At 42.1% G+C, this 22011-nt stretch overlaps 1 protein-coding gene across 4 annotated transcripts in view; it reads right to left on the bottom strand.

The window, feature by feature from the left end:
• Nucleotides 1-22011, bottom strand: part of LOC149462227 (transmembrane protein 150A-like) — a 200495-nt gene that overhangs the window by 107197 nt on the left and 71287 nt on the right. For 3 of the 4 annotated variants that reach the window (XM_089677246.1, XM_089677245.1, XM_089677248.1), the window contains exon 2: nucleotides 10154-10201. The exons of the other annotated variant lie outside the window; for it this stretch is intronic. In XM_089677246.1, the coding sequence (XP_089533372.1) occupies nucleotides 10154-10201 (48 nt within the window). The remainder of the gene's footprint in view (nucleotides 1-10153; nucleotides 10202-22011) is intronic. 4 annotated transcript variants of the gene reach the window in all.

A 22011-nucleotide genomic window follows, 5' to 3' on the forward strand; every position in this document is an offset into this window, starting at 1 on the left:
TTCTGTGGACTGATGAGACAAGTTGAACTTTTTATGAGGTGTGCATCCCGTTACATCTGGCTTAAAGTGTTACTAAACCCAAGACCCTGCATTCACTATATCTGGTCTCCCACAGTACACCGAACATGGAAGTGCAATTATTTTAGAAAATATGAACTGCTAAATACCTTTTCTCGTCAGCAGTTAGAGCAGTCTTGTGACTTCAGCAGAGCACTGGTTAAAGCTTGTAGGAGGAGTTTTCTTTCTGCTCTAGAAAGATGCAGGACCCCTGACCCTCTGTCTGGAATGAGCTGATTGGCCCTGTGCTGCTTACATGCACTTTCCCAAGAAAACAAAAAAACCTATCTAGCAATACACACTTAGACTGAACCTGTAGCCACATGCACATGCTCAGTTGTCTTAGGAGATAAGACGTGGATATTTGAACAAGAGGAGGGGCAGAGAAGAAAGGATCAAACTGCCTTTTTACACAATGCAGATTAACCCCTTAGGTTCCAGTGAGTATATCAAGTATGCTTTACTGCATATACAGACTGATTGTACTGTTGTGGGTTTAGTAACACTTTAAAATCAACACAGCATTTAATGAAAAAACATCATACCATCAGTTACACATGGTGGTGGTAGTGTGATGGTCTGGGGCTGCTTTGCAGCTTCAGGTCCTGGATAACTTGCCATGAATTGATGGAACCATGAATTATGCCATCCACCACAAAATCCTGAAGGACAATGGCCGACCATCAGTTCGTCATCTCAAGCTCAGTTGGGTTATGCAGCAGGACAATGATCCTAAACACACCAGCAAGTCCACCTCTAAATTGCTAAAAAAAAAAAAAAACTCCAAAAAACAAAAAAAGTTTAAGGTTTTTGAGTGGCCTTGTCAAAGTCCAAACTTTAATCTGATTGGGATGCTGTGGCATGACCATAAACAGACCATTCATGCTCGAAAACCCTCCAATGTGGCTGAATTAAAACAATTCTGCTAAGAAGAGTAGGCCAAAATTCCTCCACAGCAGTGTAAAAAAGACTCATTGCCAGTTATCGTAAACGCTTGGAAGTTCTTGCAGCCAAGGGTGGCACAACCACGCATTATGTTTAGGGGGCAATTACTTTTTCACATTAGGGCCAGGCAGGTTTAGACTGCTTTTTTTCCCCTTAATAAACTCAATCATCATTTAAAAAAATGCATTTTGTATTTACTTGGGTTATCTTTGTGTAATAAAATGTATTTGATGAACTGAATCATTTAAGTGTGATAAATACGCAAAAAAAACCAGGAAGGGGCAAATACTCTTTCACAGCACTGTATTCACTGAAATCACCAGTGACCAAAACATGGATGTGCAGCCATCTTCCATAAACTGTGCTAGTGTTTTGGGAACCTCGGAGTGTGGAGGAAGGACATGAACAGTTGACAATACGAACTCCAGAACAAATGTTTCATATACATTCTTGGCAACCCAACCTATCTGATCATGCTGCAAGAAAAACGGGTTTATTTTTAAGGGCAAGGATAGTGACACTGAGCACATGCGGAATAGTAAGAGGGTAATGGTTTGAGACCGGTGTCCCTCGAAATAATTACAAGTTTTGAAGACAGCATGAGTTTCCTGCACTCAGATAATCGATTTACAGTAAAGAACATAATTAACACTGCTTGCCTTTTTTTAAAAAAAAGGGACATCTGTTCCCCCAGGAACCCATTAAACTATTTGTACTATTTGACTACCCATGGGAAAAGGTGGTGGGGGGGAGGGGGATAAGTAAATGGATACTGTCCTCAAAATCATCAAAGGAGAGACTTTAAAGCTGCTCAACTTTGTAGCCCTCTCATGGGTTGCGATTTGAACACAAGAGTATATGCAACTGTAGGAAGTGACAAGAAAAACAAGTGCCAAGATATCCAGGCAGAGTTGTGACAGAATAAGAAATGGTCTCTAGGTAGAAAAAAGGTGGGGTCGTCTTTGATAGATTGTGGAGGTGGAATCTTGCAAAAAAAAAAAACAAAAAAAAAAACACAACTTTTGCAAGCTCAAGGCATAAGGTGTCACCACTGTTGAAGGTGGCCGGTTTAAAAGAGAAACACAAATATTATTACAAGTATGTGTTGCAGCATCGCAAATGCACCAAAAGCAGCTCCTGTGCGGTTTCACATGTGATTTGCTGTGTGACAATTGCGACAAAACTGCACAGCATTTGTCATGCAATTAAGAATGCATAGCACCCAAACTCATGTTTTGCTGCAATTTAAGCAGGCTTTAAGTATCCGTTTGTTTCCATCTGTAAAAGTAAAAAGGTAGCCATGCACAGGTAGGTTGGAGAGGTTTCTCTCATTTAGCCCGTGTTTAGCACAGATAGAACAATCTGCACTCCTGGCTATGAGATTGTATAAAGAACCAGCAAACACAGCCTATTGGATGTCTACACTCCCTATTGCGGACTGTTACTCAGCGCGGTGTTGACCCAGCTGTTCTTTATGATGTGCCTTGACTACATTGTCATTTGTGAGTACAACACCTACTTTATTTTTTATTAAACATTTTTTATGGTAATGCACTAGGCCTGTGCGCCCTCTGTTCTTTCCTCATATGAGATTTTATAGCTTGTAGTGTAATGTAGCAAAAAGGTGAGCTGACGCACCACACTACTGCTAAAAGGTCCAGATACAACTTCAATTCTGTAAAGCAGGGGTAGCCAACCTTTCAGAGGTGGAGATCTACCGGAACATGAAAGATCAAAGATCACCGTGGTTAAGCGCAACTTTAAAAAAAAAAAAAAATAGTAAGGTAGACGCAGAAATATATAATAAAACAAATGCCACTGTAAAAATACAAACTTGGCCTATCTTAAAAATGAACAGCGTTAGTCAGTAGGGCAAAGGTTGGTGTTAGTTTTTATTTTTACAATTTTATTATTTTTGCCAATTTATTTTTTTTTAAATGAGCCCTTTTAAAAATGGGAGCACTTGGGGGAGGAGCAGAGCAGCAGGAAAAAAAAAAAGGAGGAACAAGGACAGGAGGGGTAGCGGCGGAGGCATTTACTAGAACTTATTCCCTGGAATTTCCTCCTGCAGCAGCTGTACACTGGTGGGAGGGCGAAGAGGAAATGCTAGCTTTCAGCTGCTCCAGGAGGACAACAATAGAGGATTGTCCAAAGGCAGGTATTTCAACATGTGAGTGGCACCTTCTGACAGGACGTCATATGATGCCCACTCAGGAGTGTCCTACCATCAATCTGCTATAGGCCGGGCTGGACACTTAGTGGGCGTCATATGACGTCCTGTCAGAAGGGGCCACGTAACAGCGCGATCTGTCACTGGCTGTGTCCATGGTGACCGATCACTACAGCGGCCTGTTGCCAGTGTCATGTGGTCAATCACAGCAAATCACATGGCAACTGTATGCAATGGATGGCTTCCTTTCATGCCATCCATTGTATACAATTGTGTTGTTTGCGGTGATTGGTCAAAGCAGTCACATGGTACAGACAGGGCAAATCACAGCCCATCTGTATCATGTGATGAGCTTTGCCCAATTACAGCTAATCACAACAAAAGACTGAATGAATCAGTTTCATTCAGTAACAATGGTTGCAAATATCAATGAAATAGATTTGTATTAGCAATCAATGTGTAAAAAATATCCTGACCACTTGCCCAGAGTAGTTCAGTGTTACTGTGGTAACACTGTGTTGCTCTGGTAACAGTGTCTTAACAACTAGCCTACAGGGCACTTATACCCCCTTCCTGCCCAGGCTAATTTCCAGCTTTTAATGCTGTCACACTATGAATGACAATTGCACGGTCATGCAACACTGTACCCATATGAAATTTTTATCATTTTTTTGTGACAGATAGAGCTTTATTCTGGTGGTATTTAATCACCTCTGGGTTTTTTATTTTTTCTTAAACCATAAACCACTGAAAATGTTTAAGAAAAAAACATTTTAGTTTTTGTTATAAAATTTTTGTAAATAAGTGATTTTTCTCCTTCACTGATGTGCGCTAATGAGGCTGCAGTGAGGGGCACCGATAGGCTACACTAATGGACACTGATAGGAGGCACTGGTAGGTGGCACTGACAGACATCACTGATGGGCACTGAAAGGCGGCACTGATATATGGCACTGACTGGCACTGTTAGGCAACACTCATAGGCAGCACTGACGGGCACTGATAGGTGGCACTGACTTGCACTGATAGGTGGCACTGAAAGGCAGCTCAGATGGGCACTGATATGTGGCATTGATGTGCACTGGTAGGCACTGATATGTGGCATTGATGTGGCACTGATGGGCACTGGCAGGTGGTTTGGATGAGCACTGAGAGCTGGCACTGCTGGGGCTACACAGATCATCAGGGCACACTGATCATCAGTGCTCTGATGATCTGTGTACATGTCCCCTCCGAGGATTGCCGATTTCCGGCTCTGCTCTCCACACGAGCTGTCAGCGTGAGGAGAGAAATGCTGATAACCGGCATTTACCTGTTTACATGTGATCAGCTGTGATTGGACACAGCTGATCACATGACCGAGCCGACATCTTCGGCTCTTTCCGTGGATAGGTGATCCGCTGTGTTCAAGGGACACAGCGCACTGCCGATCGCCGCGCGCTCCTGGAGCTGCGCGTGCACGGTTAGAATGGGAGGACGTCATATGACGTCCTCCCAGAACGAGAGAACCACCTTGTGCCCGTCATTGGACTATATGGTGGGTAGGAGGCGGTTAAAGAAAAAAAAATGTAATATAAAATTTTTTTTTTTATCTTTCACATACTGTAAAGTCAGTGTCCCATCGCCACACCAGTTATACCATTAAGCTGTACTGGACTTGTGATAATATGTTAAAAAAAGGGAAGACAATTTTTTGGAAAATTAATTTAATAAAAAATAAATAAAAACATAAAATCACAACTTCAAAAAAACTCATCGTGCCTCTTAATAAATACCTTGGACTGTCGATTTTCGAAAATGGGGACATTTCAGGGGTATTTATACTATCCTGGTGTTTTCAGGCCTCAAGAAAGATTGGCCATCAGTACATTGATTGATTGTCATATATATACCATGGTAATTGAAAAAAAATTTGTATGGGTAACAGTGTTGCGCAACCGTACAATTGTCATACAAAGTGCGACAACACTGAAAGCTGAAAATTGGAGAGGACACTCCTGGTGGGGGAATGGGGGGTGGGGCTAGAGGTCACTGCTATGGGGGAAAGGGAGGGGCAGAGGACACTCTGACCTCTGCCCCCCCACCCAAGAAATGCCCTTTGCCTCCCCCCTTCCCTCCCATAGCACTGTCCCAAGCAGTATCCTACCTCTGTACAGAAGAGTAGAAGGCAGCACAGTTCTGGACTGAAAGCGTGTCCCGCCTCTTCCCCCAGCCTCCTCCGCTACGGTCATTCTCAGTACACAGTGGAAGGCAGCACAGCTCAGGATGGATGGCGGGAGAAGGAGCTGGACAAATGAACTGTATTAACCCGAAGGTGATTAGTTGCTAGGGCGGCCCAGAATGCACTTGGCCCAAAACCGAAATTGACGTTTAAAAATTAATATATATTTTTTGGAAAAAAAAATACACTTTAATGATTAAAAAAGAAAAACCACAATATTAATACCCAATTGTTTTGTAAAATATAAAAGATGATGTTACGGTGAGTAAGTAAATACCCAACATGCCAGGTTTTAAAATTGAGCACGCTCGTGGAATGGCGCCTTCAGTCCAGGATGTAGTGCGTTTGATGCATTTCACAAGTTTTTGATGCATTTTTAATCTGCCAGCAATAATTTGTCCACAAAAAAAACCCCTTTCAAAAATGCACGCGCAAAAACAGACAAACTCAAAACTGCCTTGGTGTAAACCAGGCCTAAAATGCATTGCAAAACACAGCAAAAATGCACGTTTTGGTATGTTTTTAATCTGCCCAGCAACAAGATGGGCATAAAAAAAAATGTTCAAAACACGCAAACTTTTTTGCAGTGCGTTTTGCAATTTTCTATACATGGACACTTATACGTTTTGCTTTTTTTTTTTTTCTTCTTTTGGACAACTTGCTGGGCAGATTAAAAATGCATCAAAACACATGTGCATTTCTGCTGCATTTTCAATGCATTTTAAGCCTGGTTTACACCAATGCAGTTTGCACAAACTGAAATGCATTGAAAAGGAAGCATAATTGCACATGTTGCGGTTTTGATTGAGTCACATGGGCTATAACATAATTAAATAAATGCACCCTAAACGTGGCAAAATCATGGTAAGACTGCAGGTAAAAAGGAAAAAAAAAAAAAAGCATGTAAACATGGTGCCATGTTTAGCGCTTGGACATTTATATACACATACATACACATATACAATATTGCAAATGTCACCATTTTATTCTCCAGGGCTTCTGCTACAAAAAAAAATACACTATATTGCCAAAAGTATTGGGACGCCTGCCTTTACACACACATGAACTTTAATGACATCCCAGCCTGAGTCCGTAAGGTTCAATATTGAGTTGGCCCACCCTTTGCAGCTATAACAGCTTCAACTCTTCTGGGAACGCTGTCCACAAGGTTTAGGAGTGTGTCTATGGGAATTTTTAATGCCTTAAAAGAGTTCCCTGCACTGGAACTAAGGGGCCAAGCCCAACCCCTGAAAAACAACCCCACGCCATAATCCCCCCTCCACCAAAATTTACACTTGGCACAATGCAGTCAGGCAAGTACTACTCTGTCTGGCAATCATTTTACGTGGTCTACCACTTGGTGGCTGAGTTGCTGTTGTTCCCAGTTGCTTCCACTTTGTTATAATACCACTAACAGTTGACCGTGGAATATTTAGTAGCAAGGAAATTTCAGGGATGGACTTATTGCACAGGTGGCAACCTATCACGGTACCATGCTTGTATTCACTGAGCTCCTGAGAGCGACCCATTCTTTTACAAATGTTTGTAGAAGCAGTCTGCATTCCTAGGTGCTTGATTTTATATACCAGAGGCCATGGAGGTGATTGGAACACCTGAATCCAATGATTTGGAGGGGTGTCCCAAAACGTTTGGCAATATAGTGTATATACAATGTGGTGTTTTTTTTTTTTTTTGCTAGTAAATCATTCAAAATCCCATGTGCAAAAGATTAAAGCTGAAGCCTTGCCTTCACGCTCCTATCTTGGAAATGCCTACTCCTAATTCTCTGCACACTGTGCGCTTCTCAGAATGTACATTAGAAGCTGATCTCACCTCACCTCAGTGCAGGTGATTCAGCATCATCTAGTCCTTTCCTCCCCAGCCTGTCATTGGCCCACCTCTTTCATTCACTGGATTTCAGTCCTTTCAATAATGGAGTCTCAGCATCACATATTAGCTTTACCTAAGGTGGTCTGAATGCAAATACATGCCTACCGCTCCAGACTGACATCCAACCATCACAGCATTTTAATACTTAAATAATTCAGAGAGCCAGCTCACTGCTTGCATCAAGGCTGAGGGCTCTTGACGGGGGTATGGAGGCAAGATCAAAAAACAATAGTGCAGTGCTAGGATAAATTAAAATGTACATATATAGTGCACAGTAGTGCAATGCAAATATATTAAACTCTTATGTGCCACCTCAAATTGAAAAAAATAAAACAAATGAATCCAAATGTGAAGCCAAACACTGAATTCAGTGCTTCTTCGATTATGAGAGAAATGAGAGTGTGGATACCAAACGCCACTAGACTTCTTAACGATACACCACACAGCACCTCAGTGTACAACAGAGGGAGGCTTACCAGAATCATATGACCCCCAATTAAGAGTGGTCAACAAGCACTTGTGTATCAATCCAAGATATCCAGCTTTCCTCAAAACCACGTCAAACGATGATACTGCTGCATTATATCAGATCGCTGTGCATACATACTCAGTTGGACATAGTATCATGAAGAAGAAAAGACGCTCTCCATAGTGTAATCCTGATTAAAACACCAATTTAACGTGATAAATGCACTTACAATCGGAAGATGGCAACCAGGCACTTCATATAAAAACAACCAATTTATGTTCCAGAATCCAAAAAGGCCACAGCAGGATCATGCATGCGCAGTGGCGTGTGTTCCGTCTCTGCCCTACTAGTTTTGTCCAAGATGACATCAAGAGTACATCTGTTTTTATCCAAACTCCTCGAGCGCTTAGTCTACAATCGCCTAAGCTCCCACCTAAATGACAACCTCCTCGATCCACTACAGTCTGGCTTCCGTCCCCTACACTCCACCGAAACCGCCCTACTCAAAATCACTAATGACCTGCTAACCGCCAAAGCTAATGGCCACTACTCAGTCCTCCTACTCCTTGACCGCTCCGCGGCCTTCGACACAGTTGACCACCCCCTCCTCAAACTATACTCCCTTGGCATCAGAGACTCCTGGCTCTCCTCCTATCTATCCCAACGCTCCTTCAGCGTTACCTATAATGCTGCCACCTCCCTCTCTCCGTTGGGGTCCCCCAAGGCTCTGTCCTTGGGCCCCTCTTCTCCATCTACACCTCCTCTCTTGGCCAACTGATACACTCCTACGGCTTCAACTACCACCTCTACGCCGATGACACGCAAATCTACCTCTCTACCCTTTGCCTCACCCCTTCAGTCTCCGCCCGAATCACCTGCCTACTGAACGAAAGACTGGAGGTCACTCCACTTCCTCAAATTAAACCTTTCCAAAACAGAGCTCCTAATTTTCCCCCCAGCCCGCGCCCCCAACCCTCTCCATCACGATCAACAACGCCACCATCAGTCCCACCCCGCGAGCCAAAGTCCTAGGTGTCACTCTAGACTCAAATCTGTCCTTCCAACCCCATGTCCAATCGCTGGCAAACTCATGCAGGCTCCACCTCCGCAACATCTCCAAAATACGTACATTCCTAACCCCAGACACTACTAAACAACTCATTCACCCCCTTATTATCTCACGACTTAACTACTGCAACTCCCTCCTCAACGGCCTACCTCATCACAGACTATCCCCACTTCAGTCTATCCTGAACTCAGCGGCCAGACTCATCCACCTTACCAACCGCTCCGCATCTGCCACCCCCCTGTCATTCCCTCCATTGGCTTCCGATTGCCCGACGCGTTAAATTCAAACTACTAACATTGACGTACAAAGCCATTCATAACACTGCCCCAAACTACCTTACCGACCTGATACCCAAATACCACCCTACCCGTACTCTTCGCTCCTCACAAGACCTCCTACTTTCTAGCTCCCTAATCTCCTCCTCCCACGCCCGACTGCAGGACTTCTCCAGGACTTCCCCCATTCTCTGGAACTCACTACCCCAATCCATCAGACTGTCACCTGCCCTCCTCACCTTTAGGCGCACCCTGAAAACCCATCTCTTCAGGGAAGCCTACCCCACCATCACCTAAAAGCCGCTTTCCTCCACTCCTCCCACCACTCCATCCCCCACAGCCACTTTCTCCTGTACCACTATCCCCTCCCTTCTAGATTATAAGTTTGAAAGAGCAGGGCCCTCGAACCCCTCGTATAATGTTTTGTTACTGTATTGTCTCATGTACTGTCCCCCACTATATTGTACAGCGCTGAGCAAACTTTTTGGCGCTATATAACCACTGTATAATAATAACAATCTGTCATTTCTCTCGTAAATCGAAGAACCACTTAATTGACAGTGTTTAGCTTCACATTTGGATTCCTTTGATTTATGTTTGTAATTTGTGGTGACACAAAAAGAGTGATGTATTTGCATTGCACTATTGGATAAATTAAAATGTATGTGCAATACAAGCACTGCACTATTGTTTTGTGATTTTTATTATGCTATGTATTATGGTATTGTGCTAGCTGCTATTTTTTTTTAATTTTTGGTTTTTTAACATCCAACAGAGCCCTAACGGAGGCAAGATGTTGTGATGTTTTCAGAAAGCTATGTACAGCCCCCCACTGACCCCTCCCACTAGCCATAATTCACCTGCACTGCATAGAGAAACACAGAGACCTTGGTTTAAAAAAGGTATACATACATTAATATGCAAACACACACATTGCCTTAGAACTGTACATATGCGATTACAGAGGAGATAATTTTGTGGTCTCAACACATTCAGGAAAATGCACTGATTTCTATAGACATCTGCACATAGGTATGAATGTTGAAATGATTCTTACCAGTTAGAGACAGGGCATATGTGGTTGTTTGATAATGCCATGGCATATCTGTAAATGATAAAAAAAATAAAAAATACAAAATTAAATTACACACTCATTCGAGTTTTACGATGTCCATTATAAGAGTGGTACATTTTTCTCTGCACCCAAGCAAGAATGTCCCTGTTCTGCCATCATGAAGCAAAACCATTTAGCGTATTAAACATTCTCCATTGACCATTTTATTTGATCTAATAACGTGTACAATGAATCTAACACCCACACGGTTTAAGCTATTTTAAGTCCTCATGACCAAGGCCTCGGTGAAGTGATCAACTACTGCCCCACAGCAACCAATCAAAATCTCTTTTCCAACTATTACTACCTAGTGGTTATGTGAAATACCAGTCTATGGCATCCATTCAAAGTAAACATCCATCCTTCATTATATTTCTACAGGTTAATCAAGGATGATTTTGATTTGCTCTTAATTAACCACTTGCCCTCCAGAGGATTTATCTCCCCCTTCCTGATCTGGCCATTTTTTTGCGATACGACGCTGTGTTACTTTAACTGACAATTGCACGGTCATGCAACGCTGCACCCAAATGAAATTTATGTCCTTTTTTCCCAAAAATGGAGCTCTCTTTCAGCGGTATTTGATTGCCTCTGCGGTTATTTTTTGCACTATAAAACAAAAAAAAGACAGAATTTTTGAAAAAAAAAAAAAACCCACACAATATTTGACTTGTTATAAAACATATCCAGTAAAAAAAAAAAATTTAAAAATCCAGTTTCATCATAAATTTAGCCTGAAATGTATTCTGCTACATGTTTTTGCTAGAAAAAAAACACCAATACGTGTAAATTAATTGGTTTGCATGAAGGTTATAGCGTCTACAAATGGCAGGATATATACACTGGAAATGTTTTTTTTATATACTAGTAATGGCGGCAATCAGCGACTAGCGGGACTGTGGTGGGCATTCTGACACTGGGGGGAACTGCCACTGACATCCCCAGTGACACTAATACAGTGATCAGTGCTATTAAAATGCACCGACACCGGGCAGGAAGGGGTTAACATCTGGGGAGATCAAAGTGTTAACTGTGCGCTGTGTGTGTTTCACAATATGTGCTGTTTTACTATGCAAGCATGCTGCTTTGTATTGCTCTGCTATGTAGAGCAATGCAAAAAGCAGCATGCTGGTGCTGACATGGGAGAGATCTGTATTGTTTCCATACAGACCTCTCCCGTCAGTGTTCCTCGGTGATGGCAAGGTGCCGGTGGGAACCCAAATGATCCGACAGCTGTAGCCACCAATCCAATTTCGGTGACTGTGTGCGCGCCCCCCCTACCCGAAAAATCACACACACACTGCAGTGTAGAGGAGGTATCCAAACAACTATAGAGTACACATTTGATGGGAACATACCTATGTAAATTTTGTTCACACATTTGCCCCATTACCATTAGGTAATTACCTAATGGACAGACTTTCCACCCCAGATGCTTTATTGCCAGACACAGGGGATAGTGTACCTTTTAGCATGCCCTTGTGGGGCTTTTTAAATAGGGAAAACCAGTAGAGAGTTCTCGCAGAGGATTATGGAACATCTCCATGCAGCTTTAAGTGTGAATATTCACTCACCTATTGGCAGACACGTGGCTAATGTACATCACTACTTAGTTCTAGAACTGAAATTCACCTCAATTAACTCCTATTACAGAAAGAAATGAGATGGGTCTTTAACCTGAGGGCCACTAGCCCCCAGGGTGTTAATATGATCAGCTTTAAGCCATTTCTGGAGGGCTTTACATCTGGGAATCCAAGTTTGGATTATAATTTACTATCCCTTTATTATAGCTTTATGGCCATTTGCCTTCTCCCTATCTGCCATGTGGTATTTGTGTATATAAAATAGTACAGTATTGACTAGAAGGATTGTGAGGTTTGCCTTTTATGCTAGCTGCTTAGATTACTTTTTACCTTGCGCTCGTTTTATTACGTTTATTATGGTATTTGTGTATATTTGTATATAGGTTACCCATTAATTTTTTTTCCTTTTTGTCACATCACCCCAAATTCTAGTGATTTACTATACATCTCTCTTTAAATGCTTCCTGGGTGGTTATTCACATTTACATCTGTCCTTTATCCCGTTAGATTTTGGGTTCTTTAAAGGAGTGCCCTGCACGCGCAGCCCCCACAGCCATTCACTTTTTCTGGGTGGAAATTTTTTATTCTATTCTCCTGGCCATGAGGATTGTGGTTTTTGCCAGCTTTTCCTTGTACTTATTTGGGCTTTTTGATGCTTGGCAACCTTGTAATGGAAGCTGGCGCTTATATGGTCAGACTGGATGTGACGTCTGGACAGTGCCGTTTGACACTGGAAGTGACGCAACTGCCCATCGGAAATTTGGTGGAGGACGCTGAGGAGGGAGGGTACCACCCTCCTCCCCCCTCTAGGCTGCAGTGTTTTGGCACCATTTCTTTATATTACCTGGATTATTATTGGCTATTCATTTCCCCCTGGTCAGCATAATTGGGAATACTACTTTAACATTTCATGACTATTTTTGGTGTGTAAAAGGCAGGAGATATGGTGTGCTTTCACATGTGTCCCTCCACTGGCAAATCTCTTTAATCAGTTTGTTAAGCCTAGTTTCCCTAATCTGGGAGGGGGTATCTTGAGCTTTGAGGCTTCCTCCCCTTTAAGGTTTTCTTTATTTTCTTTAGACGGGAACCATGATCTTTATTGCTGAATGTTACACATATTCCCATTTTAATGGTCATTTAATGCTGCACCTTCCTTATCTTTAGCTACTACCATTTACCTTTTTGAAGCTTTAAATCTACTAGATATGATTCATGAATACTCCAGATCAGGCATATGGTGATTATTATGCACTTGGCTTTCATCATCTATACACACACTATATTGCCAAAAGTATTGGGACACCCCTCCAAGTCACTGGATTCAGGTTTTCCCAATCGCCTCTGTCACGGATCGCAAGATCGCCGCCACTAACATGCGACAATCCCACGACCACTGCCACCAATATGTCGCGATCGCGGCGTCCGACCCCAGACCTTCTCTCCAAACTTGTGACCAAAGGACTGGCCGATCCAAACTGCGATGTGACGTGCGTAACAATGCCACACCCAGCACAATGATTTTCCAGCTAATGGACAACAGATCGATGTGCCGTCAGCCTGAGCGATTGTTACTGGGTCGGGTTAATTACGCAACTAACCCTCCACACTGCCACCACCACCTTTTTGTACAGAGAAAGAGGAAACTTTCAGTTATAACACTATAATGATTGAAATAATCATCTGTATAAAACGGTCCGCAGGCCGGTTATACAGAGGTTTAAACAAACAGTAGCGCCTCTTCAAAGGCAGGGATTCGTAAATTGCAATTAAGAACTATAGAAACAGTTCAACACTTTCAGAAAGAGAGATTTATAACGAAAAAGGGTCAAACAGGTGCCATAAAATATTTACAGGGAAGAATATATATATATATATACACATATACACACATATATATATATATATATATATATATATATATATATATATATATATATATATACACATACATACATACACACACACACACACACAGAACCATAGCACAGTAAAGAGAGAGAGAGGTGAAAGGGTTAAAGTACTTGCCAAAGTCCTGGGTTTAGCAGATCCAAGTCAGAGCAGAAGGGTGCTTTGATCTCCCTAAGTTACGATGGAAAAATGGGAGAATTCTTCAACTCGCTTCTCTTAGGCTTGACAGCCTGCTTTGAAGTTTCCCAGCAGGGGGTGGTTCTGAAGTAAAAGACCAATCCCCTGTTTAGGGAGGGATCGTCAGGCGGAACCCTAAACTGGAACCAACATCTTTCATATTCTGGTCTATAACTTTACGTCTGCACAAGCGACAGTCCTCCCGCGGGTATTTCATTATGCAGACAAGGCTGATGATTATCTAGATATGAATTATGAAATTATATGTTGCACGGTTCACGAGTTCTATGTTTTGGCTCCCCCGATGGTCCGAGATAATTCGAATGACCCATCAAACTAGCCAATCTGACGGGATGCCCGGTTTTTGTGTAAGTCTTCCATATTCCAAGATATGAGACATAGGATAAAAATTGATTTGAGGAGTGTTCATTTAATTCTGTCACCTACGCTGCTAGGTTTTATGAGGCTAAAACCTCTTAATCCCTGGGAAGCAGCCTTATCTCCTTACGAGGTGTTTAATTACACAGGTACTTTGGTCAGTGAGGCTCCAATTCTCTTGGGACCGCTGGCCTTATCCTGGCCTCATCCTGGCCTCGGTGAGAAAGGCTACACTTTCGCAGACCGCTCGGCACCGAACTAGGGATGCCTTGCTTTGCCAGTGACCCATACACAGTACACACACTGGCCACACGTCTCCTCTCAGTGAGAGGGAGGGGTGGAAAGATGAGGGGAGAAAATGGAGATGCCCAACAAAATGGTTGAACCGCGCCCATCTCTGATGCGCAAGTTTGCAACAACTTCCATGGCCACATGAGTGTAAAATCAAGCACCCAGGCATGCAGACTGCTTCTACAAACATATGTGAAAGAATGGGTCGCTCTCAGAAGCTCAGTAAATTCAAGTGTGGTACCGTAATAGGTTGCCACCTGTGCAATAAGTCCATCCATGACATTTCCTTGTTACAAAATACTCTTTGGTCAACTGTTAGTGGTATTATAACAAAGTGGAAGCAACTGGTAACCGCAGTAAAATGACAGAGCGGGGTCAGCGCATGCTGAAGCGCACAGAAGTCGCCAACTGTCTGCAGAGTCAATAGCTAAAGATATCCAAACTTCGTATGGTCTTCAGATTGGCACAACAGTGCGTAGAGAGCTTCATGGAATGGGTTTCCATGGCGGAGCAGCTGCATCCAAGCCTTACCTCACCAAGTGCAATGCAAAGCGTCAGATGCAGTGGTGTAAAGCACGCCACCACTGGACTCTAGAGTAGTGGAGAAGTGTTCTCTGGAGAGGCAAGACATGCTTCTCTGTGTGGCAATTCAATGGACGTCTGGGTTTGGCAGTTGTCAGGAGAACGGTACTTGCCTGACTGCATTATGTCAAGTGTAAAGTTTGGTGAAGGGGGGATTATAGTGTGGGGTTGGTTTTCAGGGGTTGGGCTTGGCCCCTTCGCTCTAGTGAAGGGAATCCTTAAAGGCATCAGCATACCAAGGCATATTGGACAATTTCATGCTCCCAACTTTGTCGGAACAGTTTGGAGATGGCCCCTTCCTGTTCCAACATGACTGCGGACCAGTGCACAAAGCAAGGTCCAGAAAGACATGGAAGAGCAAGTTTGGGGTGAAGGAACTTTACTTGCCTGCAGAGTCCTGATCTCAACTCGACAGAGAACCTTTGGGATGAATTAAGAGTGGAGACTGAGCCAGGCCTTCTCGTCCGACATCAGTGCTTGACCTCACATATGCACTTCAGGAAGAAGTGTCAAAAACGTTCCCTCATCCACACTCCTAAACCTTGTGGACAGCCTTTCCAGAAAATTTTAAACTGTTACAGCTGCAAAGGTTGGGCCAACTCAATATAGAATCCTACAGACTAAGACTGGGATGCCATTATTTTTGTCTGTGCCTATCTCAGCCTTTCACAACCGGGAAAGAATAGAACGTAGAAAAAGGAAGGAGCTGTTGCTATATGCCTGTGTGTGTGTATGTGTATATATATATATATATATATATATATGCACCGCTTGTTTCTAAGGACTGTTTCCACAAAGGTTACAATCCTTCAGTGCAGAGCCAATTTTTAACACTGCACTGAAGCGCCACGTACGCTGCCAGCCAATCTGACAGATGCAAGATCGCTGCCACCAATATGTGACGATCCCACGATCGTTGTCACCAATGTGACAAACGCGGAGTCAGACCCCTGACCTTCTCACCAAACTCGTGACCGAAGGACTGGCCAATCTGAAACCGCGATGTCACGTGCGTAACAATGCCACACCCAGCTGCACCCTGCACAACGATTTTCCAGCTAATTGGACCACAATCTATGTGCCGGAAGCCTGAGCGATTGTTACTGGGTCAGGTTAATTACGCAATTAACCCTTCACACTGCCACCACCTCCTTTTTGTACAGAGAAAGAGGAAACTCGGCGATATCAGCTATAACACTATAATGGTTGATATAATCGTCTGTATAACACGGTCACCACAGGCCGGTTATAGAGAGGGTTAAACAAATACAGTAGCGCTCCTTTTAGAGGCAGGAATTCGTAAATTGCAATTAAGAGCTATAGAAACAGTTCAACACTTTCAGAAGGAAAGATTTATTACTAAAAGGACAAAAAGGGTGCAATAAAAATATTTACATAAAAAAGATGTAACACACACACACACACACACACATATATATATATATATATATATATATATATATATATATATATATATATATAGAAAACAACAGCACAGCAAAGAGGTAACAGAGGAGGTTAAAGGGTTAAAGTACTTGCCAATCAGCCTTGGGTTTGCAGATCAAGTTTCAGAGCGAAAGGGTTCGGGGCTCCCCAGGTGGTTCTGATGTTAATCGGGAGACTTCTTCAACTTAGCTCTCTTAGGCCTGACAGCCCATTTTGTGGTCCCACAGCTGGGAGTGTCTCTAAAGCCAAGGACCAATACCTCATTTAGGGGAGGGGTCGTCTGGCCGGATACCTCAACTAGAGCCAAAATCTCTCATAACTCATATTTTGGCCATAACTTTCCATATGCATACGTGACACTCCACCCGCGGGTAGATTATTATGCAGACACGTCTGAGGATTGATTAAATATGAATTATGAAATTATACACCAAATGGTTCCCAAGATCTGCTTTTCTGCTTTCCTATGTATTCGAGACAAGGAGAGTGACTCAAATTGTTCGTCTCCTCTTAGCCAATCTGACGATATGTCTGGTTTTTTTTGTAAATCTCTCATATTCCAGGATATGAGACATAGGGAAAAAATGGATTTTGAAAAAGTGTTTATCGGATTCGTTGGAATGCCTTGAACTCCTGGGAAAGCTTGCCTTATCTTATACGAGGTGTTATATGGCACAGCTCACTCAGACAGCCAGGCACCTTGCTCAAAGAGGTGTTTTATAGGTGTTTATCCCTGCTGCCCTGGCCTGCCAGTGACACACAACCAGCACGCGCACACATACAAACACACACACACACACACACACACACACACACACGTGTGTGTCTCAGAGAGGGAGGGGGATAGAATGAGGGGAGAAAATGGAGATTCTTAACAAAATGGAGGACTGAGTCTGCCTCTGGTGTGTACGCTTGCAACACTCAGAGGACGTTTTCTCAGAAATTGTATATGCAGTCATAACCTTTGATAATGTACCTTGCGACAACAAATTGGCAACTTCAGTCACAGAGGCATCAGCTAAGTGGGCATCAACAATTTGCTCTTTGAAGCTCAGTAAGCTCTGACATAACTCCGTACGTCTAGCAGTGATTTGCAAAAGTGAGGCTTCCCACTTGTTTTAGCTAGTTATCTCATCACACAGCAGAAGCAAAGGAATTTTACATCACTTCCGCTTTCAATGCGAAACAGGTTGTCACTTTCATACCTGCAAATCATGTAGTGTTTCCATTTATTTGTCTAACCCTTGTATGTATGGGAAGGTGTAGTAGGCCACACTTCCATCCCCTTTCCCAAGCCTCGGTTGGAGAAAGGGGCTCCACGCCTTGAAACTTGTTGCCACACCCACCCGTGTCAGGTACGTTATCTGTCCGGTCAACTCGAGTAATTTCCTTGCCATTCACAGCAGCCGCTATCTTAGCTATACACATTGCAGTTTCTGCTGGTTTGTCCTGGCGTTTCCTCTGGTTTACTTACCACATCCACTTAGAGGGGCTTGCTGTTGTACCACTGACCACTTGAAACTCTGCCACCTGCTGGTGGTTTTACAGATTCCTTTATATTATATATTAACAACTACTACTCTTGGCCTGTGGCTCTCTCACCCTCACTTTTTTTTTGTCCTTTAGTGTGTGCTCCCTGGTATATTTCCTGGATCCTAGGGTCGGCTGTAACACCAATGACCACCTGGTATACTGCCATCTACTGGAAACTTCACTTATGTGCTCATATATTATATGTGAGTGCAATATACAGTATACTTTGTAGTATTAAAACTCAAAAATGAAGTTCATGGCATTGTCCCTCCCTTTTCATTTTGCGGTTTACATTTTCTGCTGGTGGGAATTGGCAGTCTTTCCTTCAGGTAGGATCTGGGAAAACACTACCTTCATATGAATTTTTCATGTCTTTATGGACTTTCGTTATAGACTCATTTTTTGTAATATAGGTTTTCCTTTTTTGTGTTAAACTATTTGAATTTGTGCACTAGAACAGTTTTGCACCTGGGGTGTGTACTTTACATACCAGACACCATTAGAATAGCAAGTGCAGTTTATCTTTTGCCTATGCATTCACAAATGCAATTTTATGGGTACATTTTGTCATTTTTATTTTAGGTCAGTTTACCTCAAAAACAGTTTTTGCAAATGCAGAAAATTATACCATGAGTTTAGACTCAGTTGGCGAAATCTCTGTTCTTGGGCATTTAAGTCTGCAAATGTGCCATGTATCAGCTGTGACAGCGTCTTGCTCTGAGATTGTTTTGATCAATGCAACAAGAGTCAGGAACCCCTGCTGAAACATACAGAACATATGTAGTCAAAATCCTGGGCTCAGCTTACACGGCCTGTGGACTGCACTTGCCCCACTAAATGGACACCAGGTAAAATGGTTCCTCATGTGCTTGATAGTACAGTGTGCATGCTATTCATCTTTAATTGCACACTGGCTCCCAAACTGTCTGCAACATAGCAGCAGCAGGGGTACAAGTAAAATGAGCAGCAGAGATGCTATCTATATGAGCTTCAAGCTCCCAGCTGTGCAGAGTCCTTGCCACATGGACTGTCAGGAGGCAATCTGCTCCTGTAAGGGCCTGCAGAGTGCCAATAAGTTTCCTGTATAAATGGAGAGCGGACAAATTTTATGAAGGAAGAAAAAAAAAAAAAAAAAAAAAATTGTATATACTGTACATACACAGTGGGAAAAATTATTATTTGATTCCATGAAGATTTTGTAAGTTTGCCAAAGTACAAAGAAATTAAGGGTCTATATTTTTTTTTTTTATTATATCTGTATTTTAAATGAGACATAATTCAAAAATCCAGAAAAACACACGATACAAAATTAGTGGCGCACCAAAACTCAGAATGCACATGGGAGGGGGGCAGACATTTCAGTTTGGTTTTCAGCCATCTGCAGTCCCCTGTATCGTCTAAATTTTCCTATCGGCAAAATGCCGGTAGGGCTATTTTCAGCTGATATGTTTCAGCGGCCGAAATTTCAGTGCATCACTAATACAAAATGTTATAAATGGAGTTACAGTTTCCTGAGTAAAATAAGTATTTGATCCCCAACCAAAACATGACTTAGAAGTGTCTTACCTCTGTGCTTGCCAACAAAGGTTTCTCCACCATGTACTTTATTTGGTTACTAGGTTTGCACACATCTCAGGAGGGATTTTGGTCCACTCTTCTGCACAGATCTTCTCTAAATCCTTAAGGTTTCTTGGCTGTCGCTTGACAACTCAGTTTCAGCTCCCACCATAAATTGTCTATAGGATTAAGGTCTGGAGACTGACTAGGCCACTGCATGAGCGTAATGTGCTTCTTTTGAACCACTCCTTTCTTGCCTTGGCAGTATGTTTTTGGGTCATTGTCATGCTTTCAAGACCCATCCACGACCCATCTTCAGTGTTCTGGCTGAGGGAAGAAGGTTCTCATCCAAGATTTTACAATACATGGCTTCGTCCATTGGCCCTTCAATGTGGCAAAGTTGGCCTGTACCTTTAGCAGGGAAACCGTCCCAAAGCATAAGGTTTCCATCTCTGTGCTTGACTGTAGAGATGGTGTTCTTAGGGTCATAGTCAGCATTTGTTCTTCCTCCAAACATGAGAAGTCGAGTGAATGCAAAAGTGCCAATAAACATCTACATGATTCAGAGAAGGATTGGGAGAAAGTGCTGTGGTCAGATGAGACAAAAATTGAGCTAACTTCAGACAGGCCTGTACATGTGCTTTCTCGAGGAGGGGGACCTTGTGGGCATTGCAGGATTTCAATCCATGGCGGTGTATGGCGTTACCAATGGTTTGTTTGGTGACTGTGGTCCCAACTGCCTTGAGATCATTCACAAGCTCCTCCTACGTAGTTCTGGGCTGATCCCTCACTTTTCTCATGATCATCCTTACCCCACGAGGCGAAATCTTGCAAGGAGTAAGATTGATGGTTATTTCGTATTTCTTCCATTTGTGAATAAATGCTTCAACAATTTTCTCCTCACCAAGCTTCTTGCTGGTGGTCTTGTAGCCCATTCCAGCCATGTGCAAGTCTACAATTCCTTCCCCGACATCCTTTGACAGCTCTTTATTCTATTCAAACCTCCCCACCATGGGCAAGACCAAAAATTCTGTGGACAGGTGTCTTTTATACATATAACAAGTTGCCTTTAGGAGCACCTTATAATTGATAGGACTAATCTGTGTACCACATGAGCACAGACAGAATTATTGTAGGTTGGTACAGGATCAAATAATATTCATTTTACTCACTGAACTGCAACTCAATTTACAACATCTGTATGGTTTTCTGGATTTTTGGTTGATATTCTGTCTCTATTATTTAAAATACACATATGATAAGAATTCTAGACACGTCATTACTTTGTATGTGGGGATCAAATAATTATTTTCCCCACTGTACATAATGTTAATGTGTTTCTTTACAAGTAAAGTGAGTTAAATTGATGGTTGTAAATGCAAACTGTGTCATGTCACACATGCAATGGGTACCTATAAAATGAATGGCACTGCAACACAAGCACAGTGTTGCAAATGTTACTGTACATTATGGTAACACGCAGTAAAACATGCGTTTCACAGTGCAATGCAATACAATTTTTTAATGTTGACCTTTTGTGCGGTCCTCTGGACATGTTGGGAGCTGCAATTGATATCCCCAAAATTTACTAAATTGACCATCACCTAGTCAGCAGCTGACTTGCTATTTAAGCTCCACCTAAAATTATGGTTTTTACATGTCAACTGAACATGTGTTCAAAAAGAAATAAGTATTCAGCCTGCTCTGCAACAGAATATAATGCCTATTTATAAAGTTCAATAGTGAAAAGCCATTAGATTTTAGAGAGCACAAATGTTTTCAAAGTAACCTTGTGTGCTTTCTGAACTGCAAGCAAATGCATATTGGGGTGTATAGATTACAAAACAAAACTGTACAAAGTAACAATATTTTCTGCATTTTGTTTTTTCTTTGGATATATTAATTGTGGATTTAATTTAAGTTTTTTTCCTCAGTTAAAAAGCATTGGCATTAAAAAAAAACAGTTATATGCATTCAACAATCTCATTAATCTGTATCATTGATAGCCAAAATGAATATACAATATTAGCATGTGATTTTTTTTTTATGGCCGCAATAAATGTTTATTTTGATTTTGTAACAATTTGTAAATATCTGAAATGGTATTGTCCCAAATAGATGTTTCCAGTTGCATTTGCAGTTAAACCAATGTTAAAATAAACTTTTTTTTAGATCTAACTGAAAAGCTAAAACACAAAAAAGGTATTACAATGACAGCACCATTCAGCACGCCAAAAACACAATAACAGTTCCCAGCAAATGTGAAAAAAAAAAGAAAGAAAAGATGCACACACGAGCCAACCTCTCTAGGCAAATGCAGAGATCAGGAAAACTACATAAAGAGAA

Source organism: Staurois parvus, unplaced genomic scaffold, assembly GCF_062004578.1.
Source record: "Staurois parvus isolate SC_StPar_1 unplaced genomic scaffold, SC_StPar_1.0 ptg000182l, whole genome shotgun sequence".
NCBI lineage: Eukaryota > Metazoa > Chordata > Amphibia > Anura > Ranidae > Staurois > Staurois parvus.